The sequence below is a fragment of the Maniola hyperantus genome, chromosome 18, assembly GCF_902806685.2.
Source record: "Maniola hyperantus chromosome 18, iAphHyp1.2, whole genome shotgun sequence".
NCBI classification, from domain to species: domain Eukaryota; kingdom Metazoa; phylum Arthropoda; class Insecta; order Lepidoptera; family Nymphalidae; genus Maniola; species Maniola hyperantus.
In genome coordinates this window covers 5,561,736-5,583,373 of record NC_048553.1, presented here as the reverse complement: position 1 = coordinate 5,583,373, position 21,638 = coordinate 5,561,736, and the positions used below count along the sequence as shown (strand labels likewise).

At 36.4% G+C, this 21,638-nt stretch overlaps 3 protein-coding genes across 7 annotated transcripts in view; all 3 read left to right on the top strand.

Annotated features, from left to right (window-relative positions):
* pnt (ETS transcription factor pointed) overlaps window positions 1-13,181 on the top strand; it is a 206,153-nt gene extending 192,972 nt beyond the window's left edge. For 4 of the 5 annotated variants that reach the window (XM_034978415.2, XM_034978419.2, XM_034978417.2 and 1 more), the window contains 5 exons: window positions 5,439-5,699; window positions 7,720-7,878; window positions 8,890-9,008; window positions 9,672-9,829; window positions 10,716-13,181. In XM_034978415.2, coding sequence (XP_034834306.1) covers window positions 5,439-5,699; window positions 7,720-7,878; window positions 8,890-9,008; window positions 9,672-9,829; window positions 10,716-10,779 — 761 coding nt within the window. In that variant the 3' untranslated portion in view covers window positions 10,780-13,181. The remainder of the gene's footprint in view (window positions 1-5,438; window positions 5,700-7,719; window positions 7,879-8,889; window positions 9,009-9,671; window positions 9,830-10,715) is intronic. The other variant, XM_034978416.2, reaches the window with a different exon arrangement.
* Window positions 1-21,638, top strand: part of LOC117990829 (AT-rich interactive domain-containing protein 4A-like) — a 212,121-nt gene that overhangs the window by 162,311 nt on the left and 28,172 nt on the right. The window lies entirely within an intron of this gene.
* mRpL37 (mitochondrial ribosomal protein L37) lies at window positions 17,059-21,629 on the top strand. The gene is made up of 5 exons (XM_034978420.2): window positions 17,059-17,381; window positions 18,730-19,077; window positions 19,856-20,145; window positions 20,405-20,574; window positions 21,327-21,629. Exons 1-5 carry the CDS (start codon window positions 17,203-17,205, stop codon window positions 21,573-21,575), a joined length of 1,236 nt encoding a protein of 411 aa, XP_034834311.1. The 5' UTR covers window positions 17,059-17,202; the 3' UTR covers window positions 21,576-21,629.

Below are 21,638 nucleotides of genomic sequence, written 5' to 3'. Positions count from 1 at the left end.
CTACCGACCTATTTAATTCAAATTAGATGGCCAATGGCCATATTATGATTTTATCCATGCACGTTAAATATAGGTAGACTTACCTACCTACCTGTATTTATCGTTAAAAATAGATGCTAAGATCAGTTTTTTGGGTCTAGACTTAGGCAGAGATAATATAACTTAGGTATAAAATATGGTTTCATACTTGTAGGCATTATGGAGTGCACGAGTCTAAAAAAAAGTTCCAAGGGATGATGAATGATACCTATCATTTTAAGAGCTTTTAGATAAAAGCTCTTAAAATAATATAGATCTTACGAAAAAGATGTGTCGTGAGACACCAGAGCGAAGCAAAGTTCTACGTAGCATTATTTTTAGAAACACCAGGTTTTTGAAAATTTTCACGTTTTATGGGGGTAGCTCACAAACTACTTACTTTTTGCAGTTAACCGCGTTTTAGAAGGACGGCAGTAGATACCTATAGATTGCAGATTATAAAGTAAAGATCGCTTTGATCACGTCGCGTTGCCAACGTTCCGCGCCAATGGTCCGCACGGCGAGGCAGCGGGCGACCTTTCGACCCAGCGCGAGGCGTGGCCGCGCTCCATTGGTCCCGCCCCGCGCCTCCTCTACACTACACGCCTCCTCTCGCACACCGAATTTGTCTCGCACATTTATCTTGTTCACTTCCAATCATTGTATCGTGGAATCAATAAGCTCGTTGCGACCTTGGCGTTATAAAAGCATCGAAAATTCTTATTGCGTCTATCTCTTCACTGAAGTCTCTTCGTACCTACCTACTTGGCATTTCTTCTTTTATGCATAAGTTCTGAAACCTAGTGTTTCACGTTGTCTTGTTTGCTTCCAATCTTTTGTCTGAAATCGTGGAATCAATAAGACCTTGGCATTATAGAAGCATCCTCTCTTAAATGAAACTGTTCTTCATCGTGGAATCAATAGGTAGGTATGATCTAATGATTTAGCTGCAGTTGCTGATTGGAGCAGACTGCAGTTTGGGCTACGCGTTAATCCTGCAAAATCTCAGGCTATTGTTATTGGCAGTCCAGGATACATTGCAAAAGTTAACTTGCAAGGCCTTTCTCCGATCCTCTTTAATGGCGTTGTTATTCCTTACTCTGACTCTGTTAAAGACCTAGGTATCCACTTAGATCAAAAACTGTCCTGGTCTGTACATCTAAAAAAGTTGAGCAGAAGAACATTTGCGACGATGAGTTCTTTGCGACGGTTGCGTTATCTCTTGCCAATTCCAACCAAAGTTATGTTGGCACATTCTCTCCTTCTCTCTATTCTCGATTATGCGGACGCAAGCTATCTCAACTTGACTGAGGACCAACTTAACAAGCTTGAGCGACTCCAAAATCTTGCCATTCGGTTCATATTTGGTTTGCGCAAATATGACCATGTATCTGAATTTCGTCAAAAGCTCAAATGGCTCCCTATTCGCCGTCGCCGGGATTTGCATGTACTTTCTCTTCTGTACTGTGTGCTATATCACTTAAAAACTCCCCCTTACCTCAAGGAGAAGTTTAGTTTTCTTGGAGTGCAAACCGACATAAGATCCTGCCGAACCTTAATGTTAGAAACGCCGAGTCATAAAACGAAATTCTATGGCAACTCATTCACTGTGCGAGCTGTTGAACTTTGGAATGCACTACCATTGACCATACGGAAATCAAAGTCACTAGACTCCTTTAAAACTGCAGTGAAGAATCATTATCTTACAAACTGAAGACGACAATCATATTTGTTTCTTATGGAGTATATATTAGTCTATTTTATTAGTATATTGGTATTATACATATTATTTAATACATGTATTAGTGGTTTATGTATTAGTATGTATCAGTTATTTGAATGTATGTTTATTAGTATATTACACACCACCTGCAGTCTAATTTTCCTTATACTTTCCAATCTTCAAGGTTGCCTGGTAGAGATCGCTAATTAGCGATAAGGCCGCCTTTTGTATCTTCCTTCTGTCTGTGTTTTTTATTCTTTAATGTAATCCTTCTTGTGGTTGTGCAAATAAAGTGTATTTATTATTATTATCTAAGTACACTATACAGCTAGCTCTTATTTCTTAAGGCTGATTAAAATATTTGGCTTAGGCTTTAGCTAGATACCTAAGCGAATTTAATCCTATAGGATAATAAATCTTATTATGTCTGATGGCGCTGGAAAATCCTCTTCGAGTTAGATTCATTATCCTACCTAGGACATCTACCATTGATGATGGAGGAATATTTGTGATCTCAACTTACCTATTGATTTCAAGATACAATTAATGTAGGTACTTATCTTGAAAACAATAAGTTCCTTGTGGCCTAGCGGATTGGATTCGTTCCAAATCCTACCTTATACCTAATAGCATCGAAAAACTTTATTAGAATCATTTCTACCTAAGTCATTTCTTCTCCATTTTAACAATCATTTGATCAAAGTATACATTTGAATAATCTCAATTTGTCTTATTCGAAATGGTTTGAAGGTTCAAAATGTGCCCTATCTCACTAAGTACAAAAACTTAAAAGTACGAACATCGAAGAATTGTTAAAGAGGTCATTCCCTCGGGAGCTTTTTACTTAATTCCGGCGTTTTGTACAATTTATAGCGACAGCAGTGACGACTGAAGGGAATTGTAATGAGCCCCACAATGACTTCGTTAAAATACTTCTATTTGTCCGTACGACACCAAACGGTGATTTGTTTTCGTGCCTTTGTTCTTTTCATGGCCATTATTCTTATTGTGACGTTTAAAAAATTAATTGCTTGATTTTAGTTTTTGTGGTGTTTTTTTTTTGGTAAGTATTTGTCTATTTGGTGGGATGTCTAAACAAATCGTTAAAGCAGATAAAACTACTACTTAGATACAGTAGATTACCAGGCAGGAAATATTGTACATCGACTTTTAGAAAGAGATACCTATAGCGTAGTTTCGTAGAGCGTTATTTCTGTCGTTGAGACCGACAAAACGTCACACAGGTATGAGTGACAGAGACAACGCTCTATACGAAGCCGAAATCTCTTTCTAAAGGGTGATGTACAATATTTCCTGCCGGCTACTGTAGGTAGCTACTTACTTCTTATCTTAGAAATATTTTGACTAAGTAGTAGTATAAGTTCGTCCAAATAGGTACCTATCATGTAGAATACCAAAAAAGACCAGATTCATCAGGATTAGGTAGGTAAGTAAAACCCAGCTAAATCCAACAATCATTATATTATCAGCTCATAATAAAGCACCACATTATTAACTAATAATAGGTTTAATATCTACTTTGCAATTTGGCCCGAATCAAAATACCTACATCCTATTGCTTCTGTGCTTTTTGCTATTCTTATATCTACACTGACATTAGAGGTCAGCTCAATTTCGTGCTCATTATGCGTGGTATGGTCTACCATTTTTTTCTCGTTACTGTGAACCGTACGATTAGTTCACTCATCTCAACGTATTATAAGCACTAACACTAGTATTTTTAAGAGCTAGATTAGTTTGCATGCCTCTTTGTACCTCGACACCGGTCACCGGTCAGCGGTCACGCATCTCTACCTATAGATACCTACTGTTTATGCTTTGTGAAATAATTATATTGCGTGCTTTATATTCAAAACTCTATTTATGTCCCACTAGGGGGCAACAACCTTCTTTTTATTTATGTTTATTGCCTAATGGTGTTAATTTTTGTTAATAATTAAACTTAATTTCATTAGGTAGGTACCTACTTTGATTTTTTTTTAATAAGCCGTTTCACAAACATATACCTACCTAAATATTTTTAACAGTGTGTGTATGTTTGTATGTACGATGATATTATTAGCTACCTATGTACTTAGGTACCTAATGATTATGATGATTGATTCCCTTTACCTATTTCTCCGTGGAACTTAGGGTTGCAGCAGTACTTTTCCATGTTCTTCTGTCTATTGCTTTGACGTGGTTCCAAAAGAGGTCCACTCTTTTAAGGTTTGCCTCAATGGACTTCTTCCAAGTTTTGGTTGGTTAACCAGGTTTTTTCCGCCTACAGGCTGTTAGGTACCTATTTGGAAAGCCAATCTTCGCAAAATGTGCTCAACCCATTACCTACCTTGTAAAATACGTATGAGTAGTAGTACCTACTACCTACGCGACAGGTCGAGATGGCAATCGGCGCACCCCCGCCCAGCCCCCGCGCTAAACCGGTGCGGGATAGTGCGGGTGTCCTCCCGCCTCATACCCCGATTGCCATCTCGACCTGTTGCGTAAGTACTAGGTATACCTACCTACTGAGAGTTATTTCCCATAAACTGATTGCTGAGTCAGAAAATGCGTAGAATAACCCTGAGATACCTAAGTACTTGTTAAAAAAACCTGGATTTTGTACCTAGATTAGCGATTCAGCCTCCACATCGTCGTTAGGTGATATGACGCTAGTTGATGTTGCCACCGAGGCTAACAAAATTCCTCCTGCACTTATTTAATCGGTCGATGTTAACGGTTAACAACCGTCTGTTCTGTCTCAAGTCATACTTAAGATGGAACAGACGGTTCTTCTTTGAAATTAAAGAATATTTTAAGGATCTAACATTGGGAATTGGGATTAAGAAGTACGAATGTCCATTAAAAATTGGTGAAAAATTGAGATTGAAACAATAGCGATGTGGCAACGCACATGCGATGGCGAGGCCCGGGAGCGAGGCAGGGGGTGAGGGGGGACAGTCCGCACGCGCAGAACAAAGGGCGCGCCGTGAACCGCGACCGACGCGCCTCGCTGCCCGCGCCGCGCCGTGTGTCTGCGCACGCCTGATACCATACGCGTCCTGATTTTTTAGGACCTTTGTTTGCTTTTCTTTCAGTTCTTATTTTCTCGTCTGTTTTTAAAAATCTATTGAATTAACTTTATATAGGTACCTACTTACGTAGTAGGTAGGTACTTTGCCTACATAAATAGTTAGTAGATAGGTACCTATTTTATGCAGATTGGTCATATTTATAGATATGATAGGTTTGGTTCGTCCAACTTATTTGTTAATAAATAATTTCTGTATTAAGGCAACAGAGACCCATATTTTATTAGTAGGTAACTATAGACAATGCTTAGAAACTATGTTAGTATAATCATTTTATTTTTACAACTAATTTAATAATAATATGTAGATATACTTAATTAAATACAATCACAATAAGGGCGCATACAACAATTTCAGAATCACGTTCAAGCTCTCAAGAATAGAAGTGCTTGGTACTGGTACCTACCTAGCACTGAACCGATAGGTCAGGTATAGATTAGTAACCACAGATTGGGGGTGGTCTGTGTTAGTAACTCAATGTCCTGTAAATAAACCTACCTACCTCAAGTACGTATATGTGCTGCGTTTATACTTTATACGCATACGTACCAATGAATCCTGTACCCTTAAGAATTATAACCCAACAAATTTATCTTCATTTCCAGGGGGCTACACAACAGGCGGTCCCCGCGAAACCAACACATACTACACAGAAGCGAGCGGCGGCGCCGCGGCCCCGGCGCACGCGCCCGCGCCGGCCGCGGCCTCGCCCCTCGACGAGTACTACCAGCCCGAGTACCCGCCGCCCGCGCCCGCGCAGCCCTACCTCGACGACTACTACCACCACGCGCACGCGCACGCGCAGCCGCTGCTCACGCACGAGCACAAGTACCAGCCGCACACCTACACCAAGCCTTACCCGAGAAGTGAGTAACTTTGGAGTTTATACCTCAACAATTCGGTACACATGCAGCAGGTGCTCACGCATGAGTACAAGTACCTACCTACCTGCCATACACGGTACACCCATAAGTCTCAGTAGGTACCTCGAAAACTGCTACCACCACGTGCAACCGCTGCTCACGCAAGAGCATAAAAACCAAGGCTACACGAAACCTTACCCGAGAAGTAGATACTTATGTAGGTAGATACTAGGTAAGTAATTTAGTATTTAATATTTAGTACTTTTGTAAATTGCAGTGTTTTTATTTTTTATTTTTTCATATTTGTATTTTTAGCTTTAAGTTAACTGGTAATCCCGCACTTGCAAACTTTTAAAATGCATGCCGGTTTGCCAGTAATTGGGTGTACACTCTAAATTTTTTCTCTGTGAACTGTAAGTAATTGTTATTTTATAATATGTGTACTATCTGTTGGCAAACCAATAAAATAAAATAAAATAAAATAAGTATATTCAGAGTTCATTCCGCAAATAAGTAATCCCCGATAACTTTATTATTATTATTTTTTTTAAAGAATATTAGCCATATTAAATGACTAATATTCCCCTTTCCTCTCCAATAAAGCGTCAGGCTTGTGCTAGGAGTAGGTACGACAATAGTGCAACGGGCGGGTTTTGAAGCGTCGACCTTTCGGTTTTCAGTCCTCTCCTATACCGATTGAGCTATTGAGGCTCGAAATATTAACTACTCAGTATCTCGGTGATAGTTATGCACACAGGCAACCGTTACTCAGTGAGTAGATGATGAACGTACTCCCGAACTAACTTGTGATAGCAAGCTGCTATCTTCCGAAAAATGATGGAAGAATAATATGGCCAACTTATTTGGTCGTTTACTTACTGATTTTTTAATTTGAAACTTTCGTGTCCTTGAACGACGAAATTATTAATATAAAAACAGAAGTTGGAATTTGCTTTTTAGTAGGAAAACAAGTATTGAGATTTTAATCAGGTTTTCCGAGCGCGTCATAAAAAGTTTCATCTGCAATTTTCACACTTTAATGAACAATCAAAACAACACTGCCTTGAACATGAATAAATACATAATAACGTGCTGTGTAAGAGATGCCTTTGTTGTAGTTTATCGCATTGAAATCTTTTTTCTATTAAACCTTGGCCACTTAACTTTTTTGCATTTAATTAACTGTAACATACCAGGCGTAACCACATACCTAACCATTTGTATTTGCACCTCTCCTTTTAAAGGGAAGATATTCGTTCTTAATTGCTAATCCTATGAACATTGAACAGTAACACCAGAGTGAACTAGTAACACTCAATAATAATTAAACTGCAAAGCCAGTCAAAAGTACTATTAAGAATATATAGAGGTTGGTCAAAAGTAAGTAGTTTTGACTAAAATAATGGTTAATCTTTAGGTCATCCTGATTATCCAGGATACATGAAAGTTATCTATTGGTAAACATGGCGTGTGAAAGGCAGAACATGTTGATTACGTGACGTTCTACTTTGCGACTAGTTGAGTTGAGTTGCGTTCGGTTACATTGGTTCTTCTACGGATCTCCTCAGTTTTAATTTGAGCACGTAAAGATACGAGCACAGCTCTCTAGTCTCTCCATACGTTCCGATCGTCGCGGTCAACCCATAGAAGTCCACTGCTGGACGTAGTTCTATTTTAGATATTGACTCCCACGCTCTACGGTCTTGCGCCGCCTGAATCCAGCGGCTCCCTACGACTCGTTCGCAAAGTCGTCATTCTAGCTCCTATAGGCCCCAACGGGCAACGTCTATGCCTCATACTTTGCTACTACAGCTTCGCAACACGCTGAGCTATGTTGGTCACTTGATGATTCTTCTACGGATCTCCTCATTTCTGATATGACCACGTAGAGAAAATCCGAGCATATATAGCTTTTTCAATAGGACGCTAAGTGACTATTAGCTTCTCATGAGTCCCATTGTTAGCGATTGTACCAGGAATCAGGATGATATTATAATACCTAGTCCTATATGTATTGTTGCAGCGGCGGGCGGGAGATACGGCGCAGGCGGAGAAGTATACGGCGAGGCTTACGCGACGGAGTACGGCGGCTGCGCGGAGTGGAGCGAGTGGCCGGGCGAGCAGCACGCGCTGCTGCCGCAAGACAAGCTGCCCTACCCCACCTCTGGGCCCTGTTTCACTGGTACGCTATTGATGTCGACTTGCTTCGAAGGTACTCGAAGAAATCGACGGACTGATGAATTTTTTTTTTTTAATTAAACTAAGAATATTAGCCATGTTAAATGACTAATATTCCCCTTTCCTCTCCAACTAAGCGTCAAGCTTGTGCTAGGAGTAGGTACGACAATAGTGCAACGGGCGGGGTTTGAACTCTCACTCTCACTCTCTCACTCCTTTACCGGTTGAGCTATTGAGGCTCTAAATCTCATTCAGCACATTGTCTTGATTATGTGACTTTCCACCAATCACAACAAAGCATTATCCTCTGTCCCCGCCAACATTTTACGATTTTGTTTTCATACAAAACCTTGTATACGCGATGCGTACTCTTGTGGTTGAATTTTGTGTGGTTAGAATCAGCACCAATGCTTGCAATGCAATTATAAGGGTTCCGTATTTTACTACGGAACCTGTATAGTTTCTTCCACTCAGTCAGTATGTCTGTCTGTCTGCCTATATCCGTGTGACACAGCCATTTAAAAAAAAATACAGCTGTTTTAAAATTGAGAAATTAAGTTAAATATGTAAATATATTATAACATTATAGAACCCGCCCCCCCTCCCTTTACCCCCATTACCCCTGCACAGACATAGGTTAGGTATACTAAATTTTGAAAAAATGTTTTTTTTCTGAAAGCAAAAACAGTTTATTTACCACCTCGAGTAATACCTCTTTATTTCACCGATTTTTGTCACAACTTACAACTTCGCGTAGACTTCCTCGACCCATTATCTACTTATTGTACCTGCTGTTCCACACAGCTATTCCACAGCCTTTTTGCATTTTTATTTACTTTATGTTATCAGGTGAAGTGAGGACTTAATCTCTGTGTAGGTATAATTAGTCCGCTCTTTTTTTATTCCGATTTCTTCCTATACTTGCTCCCCATCTTTAAGAACTTTTTAAATCGTTCAAACTGAGGTGGTAACAATGTCCCGTACATCGTAAAGCAAGTGTGTACCATCTGCACAGGCTCAGGACCCATCCAGCTGTGGCAGTTCCTGTTGGAGCTGCTCACGGACAAGAGCTGCCAGGGGTTCATCTCGTGGACCGGCGACGGCTGGGAGTTCAAGCTCACTGACCCGGATGAGGTAACATATACTTACAATTTCTTATAGATTTTTTCTCTTTGACCTTCTGTCTTCCTGACCAGGGTCTTGTAACCTATTTTAAAAAGATTACTATTTTTAGGGCTCCGTACCCTCAAAAGGAAAAAGGGACCCTTATAGGATCACTTCAGTGTCCGTCTGTTTGTCTGTCTGTCAGGACCCTTTTTCTCGAGAACACGACGTGGAGGCATCAAGTTGAAATTAATATGCAATACTCGGGTCAACGCGATCAAAAGATATGGCCGTTTATTCTTCATATTTTAACACTCGCAAGGGTGTCAAAACACGTATAGTACGCGACAGGTCGAGATGGCAATCGGGGTGGGGACGCCTCGCACAGCTCTCGCGCTAACCTGGTCCGGGATAGCGCAGGTGACGTGCGGGTGTGCGGAGCGTACCGCCGCCTCATACCCCGATTGCGTCTCAACCTGTCGCGTACTATAGGTACTTCGCGTTGACCTAGAACACAACCTAGAATCAGGGGCAAGAAGCAATGTGTTAGATCAGCAAATAATTCTATTCTATTTTATTCTATTCAATGTTTTATAGCACAAGGGAAATATCCGAAAACCATAAATTTTTAGTTGAGTATTCACATTAAAATTTCCGACCACTTAATTAATTTTTGAATGGTTTTATTCACAGGTGGCTAGACGCTGGGGCATCCGCAAGAACAAGCCCAAGATGAACTACGAGAAGCTGTCGCGCGGCCTGCGCTACTACTACGACAAGAACATCATCCACAAGACGGCCGGCAAGCGCTACGTCTACCGCTTCGTCTGCGACCTACAGAGCTTGCTCGGGTAAGTAGGTATCAGCCAGCTGCGTGTTATCACAAATTGTCTGTCAGAACAAATTCTCACTACCTACCACCTTATTTTATGGGATTATCTAACTATCTATTACATACGGCAAAAAGCTGCTGCAATTCCTACAAGGAAATAAACTGACACTCCTCAATAACATCTTAAAAAAGAATCCCAAGAGCAAGCGAACCTGGGTGTCACCTGATGGACAATACAAAAACGTAATTGATTATATTGCAAGAAACTATACTATAAAGCTTTCAAAAACACAACTGTCATACATCAACAGCTTGCTTCAATACGAACCATCGGAACATTAGAGGAGAAATAAATCTACGACCACCAAAAATCTTGAGAAAGAATATTTCCAAACATAATATAAATCAAATAAACATTAAAAAGACTAAGAAAACATTACTTCAATCAATGAACCACTCCTCATAATACCAATCCTCAGACGTGGCAACGAAATATAACACGGTAAAGTGCTGAATGAAACAAACAACAATAAATCATCAAAATGATTCCCGGTTGGGCTAAAACATTTTGGGATTTGTATGAAAAAATTCAGCTCGTGTAACTTTGGAACTACATATAAGTTTAGTCCGCGACAGGTTGACATGGCAATCCGGGTATGAGGCGGAGGGATGCCGCGCACACCCGAACGTCATCCGCGGTCGTCCGCACCGGGTTAGTGCGGGGGCTGGGTGGGTGCGCGGGGCGTTCCCTGCCCGATTGTCACTCGACCTGTCGCTTACTATATAATACTTATTTTTAATAATAATAATAATAATTAATGTTCAAACACCTTTTGAATAAAGAACGCTCCGAAGTCCGAATGTTCGGCATAAGTAAAAAAATCATAATTTTGTTTTCTTTGTAGGATCTCACCAGAGCAGCTGCACGCAATGTACGAGCCTAAAATGGAGAAAAAAGACGACGACTGATCCCGACTCCATTCGACCGCGTCTCACCACATTCGTTTAGTAAATTAATAAATGGAAAAACGGACTTCAGAAATTACCTTCTCAACCATATTCAGTGAAAACAAGTATCAAGCCATAAAAGTGTACCTACATTATTTTTTATTTGTCAAAAAACACCGTATTTTTTTATATTTCTTAAGCGGAGCGCAAATGCCCCTACTATGGGACCGCATTCGCCTTGGCCGACTCAAAAATTCTCATATAATTTTCTAATGAGAATCATTATATCTAAAAAGTATTATAAAATATAACAACTGTAATAAGTAGGTACACAGATGCCACTACATCTTTAAAATCTTTTTATCTTCATTTAACGTTACGTAGATTTTTCATAATTAAAATGTCGGATTTGATCTCATGCACATCCACCAGTGGAATTTATTTACTTACTAATGAGGTTTACGACTAGATGTTTCTATACCTACTCCATAACATACCTATACTTTACTTTTCCTTAGTTTGTTTAAAAGATAAACAAATCGCATAATCCTTCTTGGAGAAACGCGTAAACGACACGATTGCCGGCGCTTTAGGCCTTCTGAATTTAGATTTTTCAGTCGTAGTATGATTTCATTGTCAGTTCGCGGTAGTAAGGTTGTATGGGCCGCGTATAGTGCGTCTCTTACGCATTTCAGCGATGTTGTACTTGTTTACCTTTTAGGTGAACTAAGGAAAACTAAAATATACATATTTTAAGTATCAGATTAACCAACGGTGCCTTATCACATACAAACTGTTGTTGATTTTTTATATAAATTAAATAAGACATTGATTTAAAATAAAAATAAAATCACAATTTTACACAAGCAAAATTTTAATAAATTCATAAATTGTATTTTATGTTTTATACAAATATATAATTTTACGAAACCGGATCTGATATTTTGAATTGTAGAGTTTATAAAACTTCAATATTTTTCTGGTTTTTATTGTAAATCAATGTCGTTCGATGCAATCCTAAAAACAAAACTTAGATAGGTACTCATATTGTTCTTAGCACTGAAATACCGGGCTAGTTAAAAGCTAAATGGTTATATATAAAATCATTTTACAAAATATAACACCTTTATCGACACGTTTATAAGAATTCGTTTTACGCTCATTTGGAACCCTTTTTGATCCCAATTCCCTTTTACACATACTTACCAATTATCTTTCAAACATCCGTCAAATAATACCTATACAAGGTTGCTGTCTAATACCATTAATTATTTTCAATCACATTACATACATTATCAATTCAATTACTCCTGCAGTACTGAGAATTCATTTACAATAGTGAATATTCTGCTATCAATTTAATTATATTGTAAATATAAGTTAATTTTGTTACTTTAAAAAGATAAATTAGGTATTATAATATTATTATAATAGGTATTAAGTGTTGTATGTTTGATTCGCAAATTGTTGCAATATGCGGTTAAATTAATGCATAGGTAGTTAGAATGATGACGGACAAGACATATCTATTAAATTCAATAAAGTCCAAAGATTATTGAAATCTATCCACGTGCCCACCAATTGGTCAAAAACGACTGTAAAATCACCAAAGGGACTTCACTTCGATATTGTAAAACTTAAAGAAGTTATTTTATAAACCCTCGATATTAATAAAATGGTGGATTTTTTATTCTGGAGAATATTAAGAAACACCGGGTGACGTCAACTTGTCTCTGATCTCGTGGTAAGGGATTGTATGTCTTACTAAATAGTTATGAAATTAATTAGTTGTATTATTTTCAATTTTTATAGCTCCTAGCATACACCGAAGATATTTCGATAAGTTTTATTTTGTAAAGTATTACTCCTCCATCAATATTATACTCTTTATTTCGTTGATCAATATAATTGAGCGATTCACACAATACATCTAAAACCCAATGTTTCGTAAACGGCTTTTAACTGGATGTAGAGAAATTTGGTAATGCAATAAATAAATATTACCTACTCATTTAATACATTAGCACCTAATGATATTATTTTTAAATCAGAACACAAAAATAGTATTTTCAGTTAAGTATAAATAAAGAAAACTAGTTGAAGGCCGGTTTCATCATGTAGTTTACCACCAGTTTCACCTTTTTGTATTCCAGTTTTATGCTAAGTAATAATTTGTATTGTAAAATGAATATGAATGAATAAAATAAATCATTCATTCAATACATAAATATCCTTCTTTCAACGATGTCTTCCCCGTGCTAACATAAAAAGTGAAGATAGGAAATAACTATGTATAGAGATTAAAAATTCTGAATAATAATGTTATTTAAATTATAATGTATTAACAGCCAAATTGATGTACCTATCAGTGTTGTATGTATTGATGGAAGATATAAATTTAAATATATATATTTACGAAATTACGTGCTGTTTTTCTAAAACTTAGTTAATTATTTCATTCTCAAGTTTAGTCGAAAGCAGAGTTTGGATGTATACCTACTATCATAAATACTATCTGTCCCGGCTTTACTCACGTGTGTAGTCGACGTTAGCCCGACTAGTTTCGAACCCATACGGGGTCCTTTTTCAAGTTTTTTTTTTTTTTTGGACTCCCTTGAAAATGACCCCGTATGGGTTCGAAACTAGTCGACTACACACGTGAGTAAAGCCGGGACAGATAGTTTTTATAATGGAAATCACTCACGGTAGTTTAAACGCTAAAATATACCTACTATCGTCTGAGCAATTAATTCAGCTGCTAAAAAGTTGAAGACTATAGCAGCTAAGGCTTCATCGAGGCAGTCGGAGGTGGCACGCTGCTTGTTGGTGTATTCAAAACGGAATGAGGAAGTTTCAGGGCAACGTTCGATAAAATTTTCATAGATGGCGCTAAATTCTACCACCACGTAGACTGATTAAAAAAGCTAGACTAAAGTACTGTGTAACCGCGTGTGAGATAGCGAAAGCACGACGTAACGATGAATAACACGACAATTACCATTGTTTAGTAGTCAATATTTGTATAAACCGCTCAACAATATTTGTATTAAACGTTGTTTATGTGAAAACAAGTAAATAACTAATGAGAAATACAATGACGCCACGAATTATCAACGTTTGTTATGCAACTAAAACTGTTGTATTCCTTGAAAAAAACCTGTTACACGATAAGGGACTAAAATAGGTTAGCTGCGTCTCTGTTTATCACATTAGTAACTTTATCAAGGTAGATAATAATTTAGGGCGAACTCCTACAAACTCCCTACAAAAATAAACCCACAATCGTAAGTGGATTGTGGTTACCTTTATCTATTACTAGATGATGCCCGCGACTTCGTCCGCGTGGATTTTGGTTTTTAAAATCCCGTGGGAACTCTTTAATTTTTCGGGATAAAAAGTAGCCTATGCCCTTCCCCGGGATATAAGCTTTGTAGCCATTGAAATTGGTTAAACTGTTGAACTGTGAAAATCTAGCAGACAGACAAACACACTTTCGCATTTATAATATTAGTATGGATTATCTATGGAAACACCGGCCAGCCGTGTGTTATCTATGGTTCACCAGAGAGGAGATAGGTCTCAGAGTACGAATAAACTTGTAATTTTGAACTAAAATATCATGACAAGTTGATTACGTCAGACCCCGAGGTTGCAACCGTTTTCGAGACCTTCTTTACAGATATTCCTGTTTCTACTACAAAATCATTGAACTCTTCAGCAGCCGCCGCTCTCTCACTATTGGAGGATAACGTGCCTGAATGTAATAAAATGTTTGAATTCAGTCACGTTAGTTGCTCTGACGTTATCAAAGCTTTTAAATTAATTAATAATAAGAAAACAAATGATCTGTGGGGCATTTCCGTTAACGTTGTGAAATCATTAATTGATATTGTTGCACCCGAGTTAGCATTAATATTCAATAATTGTGTTGACTGTGGTGAGTTTCCAGACTTAATGAAACATAGTAAAATAATTCCATTATTTAAATCAGGTAGTACTAGTGACCCCACTAACTTCAGACCGATATCTGTACTACCCACTTTTAGTAAAATCTTTGAAAAAATAATTTTAACTCAACTGCTTAATTTTTTCAACATTAATGATTTATTTCACACCAAACAGTTTGGTTTTACACGGGGTCGCTCAACAACCGATGCTGGTGTTGAGTTAATACTAAATATATTTGAAGCCTGGGAGGAATCACGTGATGCGCTTGGCGTTTTATGTGATTTATCCAAGGCTTTCGACTGCGTTGATCATGAAACATTGGTCGCGAAATTGCACCATTATGGAATTAGGGGTGCAGCATTGGAATTGATGAGTTCTTACCTAAATGATAGAATACAAAGGGTAGACGTGAATGGAAAGCGATCTCCCGGATCCGTTGTAAAAATGGGGGTGCCACAAGGTTCCATCTTAGGACCTTTTCTGTTCCTTATTTACATCAATGACCTTCCTTACCTCGCTAAGGACAATTACGGGATAGTCTTGTTTGCTGATGATACATCACTTTTATTTAAAATCAATCGATACTTAACAACTTTTGATGAAGTAAACAATTCTCTCACCAAGTTAGTACAGTGGTTCGAAGCTAATAACCTGCTTCTCAACGGGAAAAAGACAAAGTGTATTAAATTCACTTTACCAAATGTTAAGCAGGTGAAAACCACTGTGCAACTTAATAATGAGGAATTAGATTTAGTGGATACCGCTATTTTTCTTGGAATAACGTTAGATGCAAAACTTCAATGGGGCTCTCATATAAATAACTTATCGAACAGACTTAGTTCTGCCGCATATGCGGTAAAAAAGATTCGCCAGTTGACAGACATAGAAACTGCGAGACTAGTATATTTTAGTTACTTTCACAGCATTATGTCATATGGTATATTATTATGGGGTAATGCTGCTGATATTAATTCTATTTTTGTGCTGCAGAAAAGGGCTGTTCGAGCCATATACAGTATGGGGCCACGAGAGTCGCTGAGAACTAAATTTAGGGAAGTTAAAATTATGACAGTGCATAATCAATATATTTTTGAAAATTTACTGTACGTACATAAAAACATAAATAAATTTAAAAAAAAAAGTGACTGTCATAATATAAATACTAGAAATAAAAATAAACTTGTAATTCCCGCCTCTAGGCTCAGTAAAGTTAGCAATTCATTTGCTCGTAATTCCATACGTTTCTATAATAAGCTTCCAGAAGACATATTGGAGATGTCTCTCAACAAGTTCAAAGTTTTCATAAAACGTAAACTAATTGAAAAATCCTATTACAATGTAAAGGATTATTTAAATGATAAGCAAGCTTGGGAATGAGTTGCTTAACGACTTTGTGATAGTTCTAATAAGTTTCAATAAATTTGTAAAGTGGTGATAATAAAAAGAATACCCGGCTGAGTTTGTTGTGGGCTCTTCTCAGACCTGGGCGCGTTTGGAACCCTCGTAGCTTTAGTTTTAAGTTTGCGTTATAATTATCACCACTATATTATCTTACAAATCTAACACTATACCAGACAATCAATAAGAGTAATTTATTACCTATTTTGAATAAATCATTTGACTTTGACTTTGACTTTGACTTTGAATAAGGAGACTTGTCAGACGCGTATACCCGAAAGGGACAAAACAGCAACAGAAATAATACGTATGAAAGGTTATGTTTCGTAATTTGCATTCGCTACAACTTTTACACAGCAATGCAACATAAATGGCTTCTACACACCTTCAATACTAAATTTAAAACAGAAAACTAAATAAAAACTCGTAATATTCGCAATAAATTACTATCACAGAGGTTTGTTGGGCACAAACTACAACGTGCCCAATAAAAAAAAGCTAAACTATGACAAAGACAAAAAACTATGTTTATGTCTCTATCACTCTTCAGAGCTTTTCTATTTCTATTTCACCTAGCTTGCTCTAACAAGGTATTATTATTTTAATGCCAAATCTACCTTGATTCTTATTCTGAGGTATAGGTAGACCCAGGTGAATCTCATGAAATGAAATTCGTGAATTTCCAAAGTTAGCAACACTGTTCTCTGTGAATATCCTATTGTACATACAATCTATGGTACATACGTAGTATCCCATAATATCGTATCCCCTATTAATCTGTGTACGTGCTGTGTACATAGCACTCTGTGGTGAATAGACTTCTTTTAGACTGTCAAATATTGTCATCACAGAGTAGGTACTTTGTAATATATGAACATAATTCAAATCAAAGGTAGGTACCTAATGCATATGTCACATGCACCCACAGAGTACTTTTCATGCACCTCACCGACCAGAAAAAAAGGGTACTGTGCACAGAGTACATTATTTATAGTGGGTACTGTTTGGTCGTGGTTTGGTCCAATAATTTCGATTAATTTGATAACTTTGTCGTTAACTAATTTATTCCCGTTATAAAAGTGATTAACATAAGTTAAAATGAAACTATCGAAAGTTTTATACCGACAACACATAGGATTTATGTTTAAAAAACATTGGTTGATCCAAGGAAAACGCGTGCCGATTGATACGGGGCTGGAAGAACGCCTAAAAGCAAAAGGCATACCAGTTGAAGACGCTCTGGAGTTTGTAAAAGAGAAACCAGAACCTAGAGAGAGGTAACTGTTCATATTAATCATAAAAATTACTTTTTTATAACCACAAATTATGTTATTATCAAGATAAATAGGTAACTTGCAACTTACCTATTTCTATTTGAAACTTTTTCGTTTACTCCTTAAATTAAATACACTAATACACTTAATTATATTAGCATTTCAAGGGTCCTGAAACAATTATGTATTATTAGTTCATCCCATCAAGCATCAAACTAATAATTAATTGCATTGCATCTTCACATTTTTGTTTTCGGTCTCAATTTATGATACTCCTTATTTAGCTGTGTATTTTCTATAGTAGAAGGAGTGTTAGTAAATTAGAAAGATAAATAACTTATTGCAATCTTTGCATTGATTCTATTGAAGTGTAGTGCTAGGGCTGTAAAAATGGGATTTGTTTAATTTATTTTTTATTTTTCATATACCGAAATTGTAGTTACATAGTAGTAATAAATTAAGTTACATTGGAAATGCTTATCTCTAAACAGAGATTTCTTCCAGCTTCCCATTCAAGGTTGCGAGTAAGGCGTATTAAGTGGAATAGGTCTTACAGTACTAAAATAATTATTATAAAATGAATACAAGAATCCTTAGTTAATATATGTATATACAAAAGATATATATTATGTCTATGGTATCTAATAAACTACATAAATATCTTATAATTATTCATACACCAATATTCTAAGGTAGAATGCATAAGGCTCGCCAACTAATTTTATAACCATGTTATGTCACCTGCATTCTTATGAATAAATTTATTATTTATTTATTTATTTATTATAACAAATATCTAAATAAAATACTTAAAAACCGGCCAAGTGCGAGTCAGGCTCGCGCAATGAGGGTTTCGTACTGCAGTCGTATTTTTTCGACATTTTGTACGATAATTCAAAAACTATGATGCATAAAAATAAATAAAAATCTGTTTTGAAATGCACAGGTGAAGCCCTTTCATATGATACCCCCACTTAATATAGTTATCTTACTTCGAAATGGAAAATACTAATTTTAGTTCATGACCACAATTTTTTTTTTGTTTGATGTAACCACAAATTCACGGTGTTCAGATGTTTCCCCTAATGTCTGCTATAAGACCTACCTACCTGCCAAATTTCATGATTCTAGGTCAACAGGAAGTACCCCAAGTAGGTTTCTTGACAGACAGACAGACAACAAAGTGATCCTATAAGGATTCCGTTTTTCCTTTTGAGGTACGGAACCCTAAAAATCATTATATTCCAGTCATTGTAATCTTGATGTTTACAATAAAATATACCACAAAATATTCAAACATGTTATAGGGATTAGTTTTGTTATTTGAATATTTTTAATTCAATGGTTGCAGACTTGAAATTATAGGACCACATGAACATATCAAACCACTTGATGAAAATCATCCAGACTATAAACAACGACCATGTTTAACTCTTAAAAATACCAGCGTTCTGCTAGAAGGCATATCACAAGCCCAAGTATTAACTAAAACAATCATAGCAGAAGATAAGCTACCTCACAGGATTGAAGAGCTGGCAGAGGTATCAGCTCCTAAAGCTATACATGAGGGAGTAAAAAAAGCTATTTTAAGTGCAAATGTATTCGATTGTGAGCAAAAGAAGCTGCCCAAAATTAAAGAGACAGAAAGACCAGCCTTTAACTTTCCGAGAATATTAGGCATCTCTGACAGAAGAAGAAAGTGAGTAAAAACTAAAATAATATGTCAAAATTATATTATGAAAATTATTACTTACTTTATAAAATTATGTTACATGGCTACTTGGTGAACATCTGCACACTAGCTGAAAAGTAAGATTTAAAAAAATATTTCTTAGTGCATTATTAGAGCACAAGAAATTAAATAAAATAATACTAATAATTATACTTAAGTTAATAAAAGTTAAATAAAATTTTTTTACAAAAAAAATAAAAACCGACTTCGTTGCACAAACACTAAAAATTGAAAAATAATTTAATTTATTCAATTTTTAGTGTTTGTGTAACGAAGTCGGTTTTTATTTTTTTTTTGTAAAAAAAAATTATTTCACAATTTTTAGTGGCCCCATGGAATTATGCTATGACTGGTTAAAAATCTACTGTTTACTAAGCTATTACACTGATCGCGAGCAATTTACTCTTATCCGTTGAGGAGTTCCAGTATCTATCTTCGAAGATGTTCATCAGATCTTCACCAAATTGAAATGGGACCAACTTTGAAGTATACCCTTTCAAACAAACAAAGAATTTTCAAAATCGGGCCAGGCGTTTTCGAGTAATCGGGGAACATACATACAACACATACAAAAAAAGATTCCGACGAATTGAGAACCTCCTCCTTTTTTTGAAGTCGGTTAATAAATAGTGATTTTTGTACAATTATTTACTATTTATATTGAATATTGATTATTTCAACCTTTATTTTATTTTCATTCTGTTTCACAGGTACTAATACTAGTTTAACTGGTTTTATGTTACAGCGAAATTCTTACTAACAAGCTACTCCAACTTGTAGAGAAAAGCAATGATGTGGAAGTTACTCAAAACAAATATGTAGTAAACGATGTTGAGTGTCACAGTGTCTTTGACAAGGAAGGTGACTTGATACAATTTCAAGACGTCTCTGGAATTCTAGTCACAAGCAATAAGCCACTGAAGCATGAACTAAATGAATCTGATATACCTTTCATTGAAATACCTGACTTGTACCCTGTTAAACATACTGTTACCTTGCCACCTGAACACTTTTATAATGAAAATAGCAGATATCGTAAGTATTTATAGATTGAAATCAATGATATAAAATATAATATAATCACCACAAAATAGTATATTCAATACACAAAGTTCGAGTGCTGATAGACTAGCTTGATAATAATTTGAATCCATATTAATACTCACTTCCTATCAAAGAAAGAAGTCTACTATAATCTCAAAGAAGAAACGTTTACTTCAAAGGCCAGAGTTTGGACTTTGTCAAAAGAATAGACTAATCAATGGATGATATTCTAGTATTCTATTTTTTCCAGCCCTCCGTCCAAGTGTGTCTAAAAAGCATCCACACACCACTTGGCTCCATTTCAACAGAACCGAAGTTGGCAATCTGTATGAGACACCAGCCACCCCCACGCAAATTTTGGGCCGATCATTGACGCATGCATTCACTGTAGCGTCAGCATATGCAAAACAACTACATGGGGTAAGAAATAACACTGTTGTAATATGTCATCCCACCCCCATGGCACATTTGAAGTTGTATTCAAGTGTGAAATCATTACAAACATTGGGTAATTCGATGCAACATAATATATATATATATATATATAATTGCAAAACAGACACACTTTTGTATGTCTATTTGTCTGTCACCTGCTCACAACCCATTTTAACCAATTTTGACATTTGGTACAGAGATATAGCTTCTCTCTGAACATTTGCATGCCATAGGCTGCTTTTATCCCAAAATATTAAAGAGTTCCCACAGGATTTTAAAAGTTAGTACAGAGATCCACAGTATTTAGTACGGAGATAACTTGCATCTCAGAGACACAAAGGTACCTAGAAAAACACATTCCCATTTTATTTTTTTTATCTAAATCGAAGCGGATGAAGTTTTGAGCATTATTGGCATCTTCTATAATTCACACAGATGCTTTTGTAAAAGTAGATTTCCAAATTTAAATAGAATAGAAAAGCGTTCCTGTGAACACTGGCTAAAGAGTTGTTTCTTTGGTGTAGTTTGTATATCCTTGACTATTTGTGAGTTATTTTGATACACATCCTTGCATAATCCAGCCCCAACTTACCAAAAATTCTATTCTTGGTTTTCAAAGTATTGTATTGTTGTAATTAGACAACAAGTATACTATACATGTGTCAATCCGTGAATGAAATATTACTGTCTAGTTTCATGATAAAACTTTCATTTACAATAAGTTACGTTTGTTACAGGAGGATGTAAAGGACCTACCTGAGCCAATACATATAAATTGCATTCAAACCGATGGCCAACGCTTCCATTTTGGTGTGTTTGAACTAAATACCCTGAACGTAGATGGTACAGACGGAACAAAAAATGTTTGGTATTGCAAAAACGATGTTAAACTGTATGATTCAAGTCGTTATTTAAGTGGCATGCCTGTATTAGAGAATTATAACCCTAATGTGTATGGTTATATTAACGCTTTTTACAACTGTTAAGAAAACTTGTATATTTATTATAATATAGTTAAATAAATAGATTATAGCAAAACATTTTAAGTT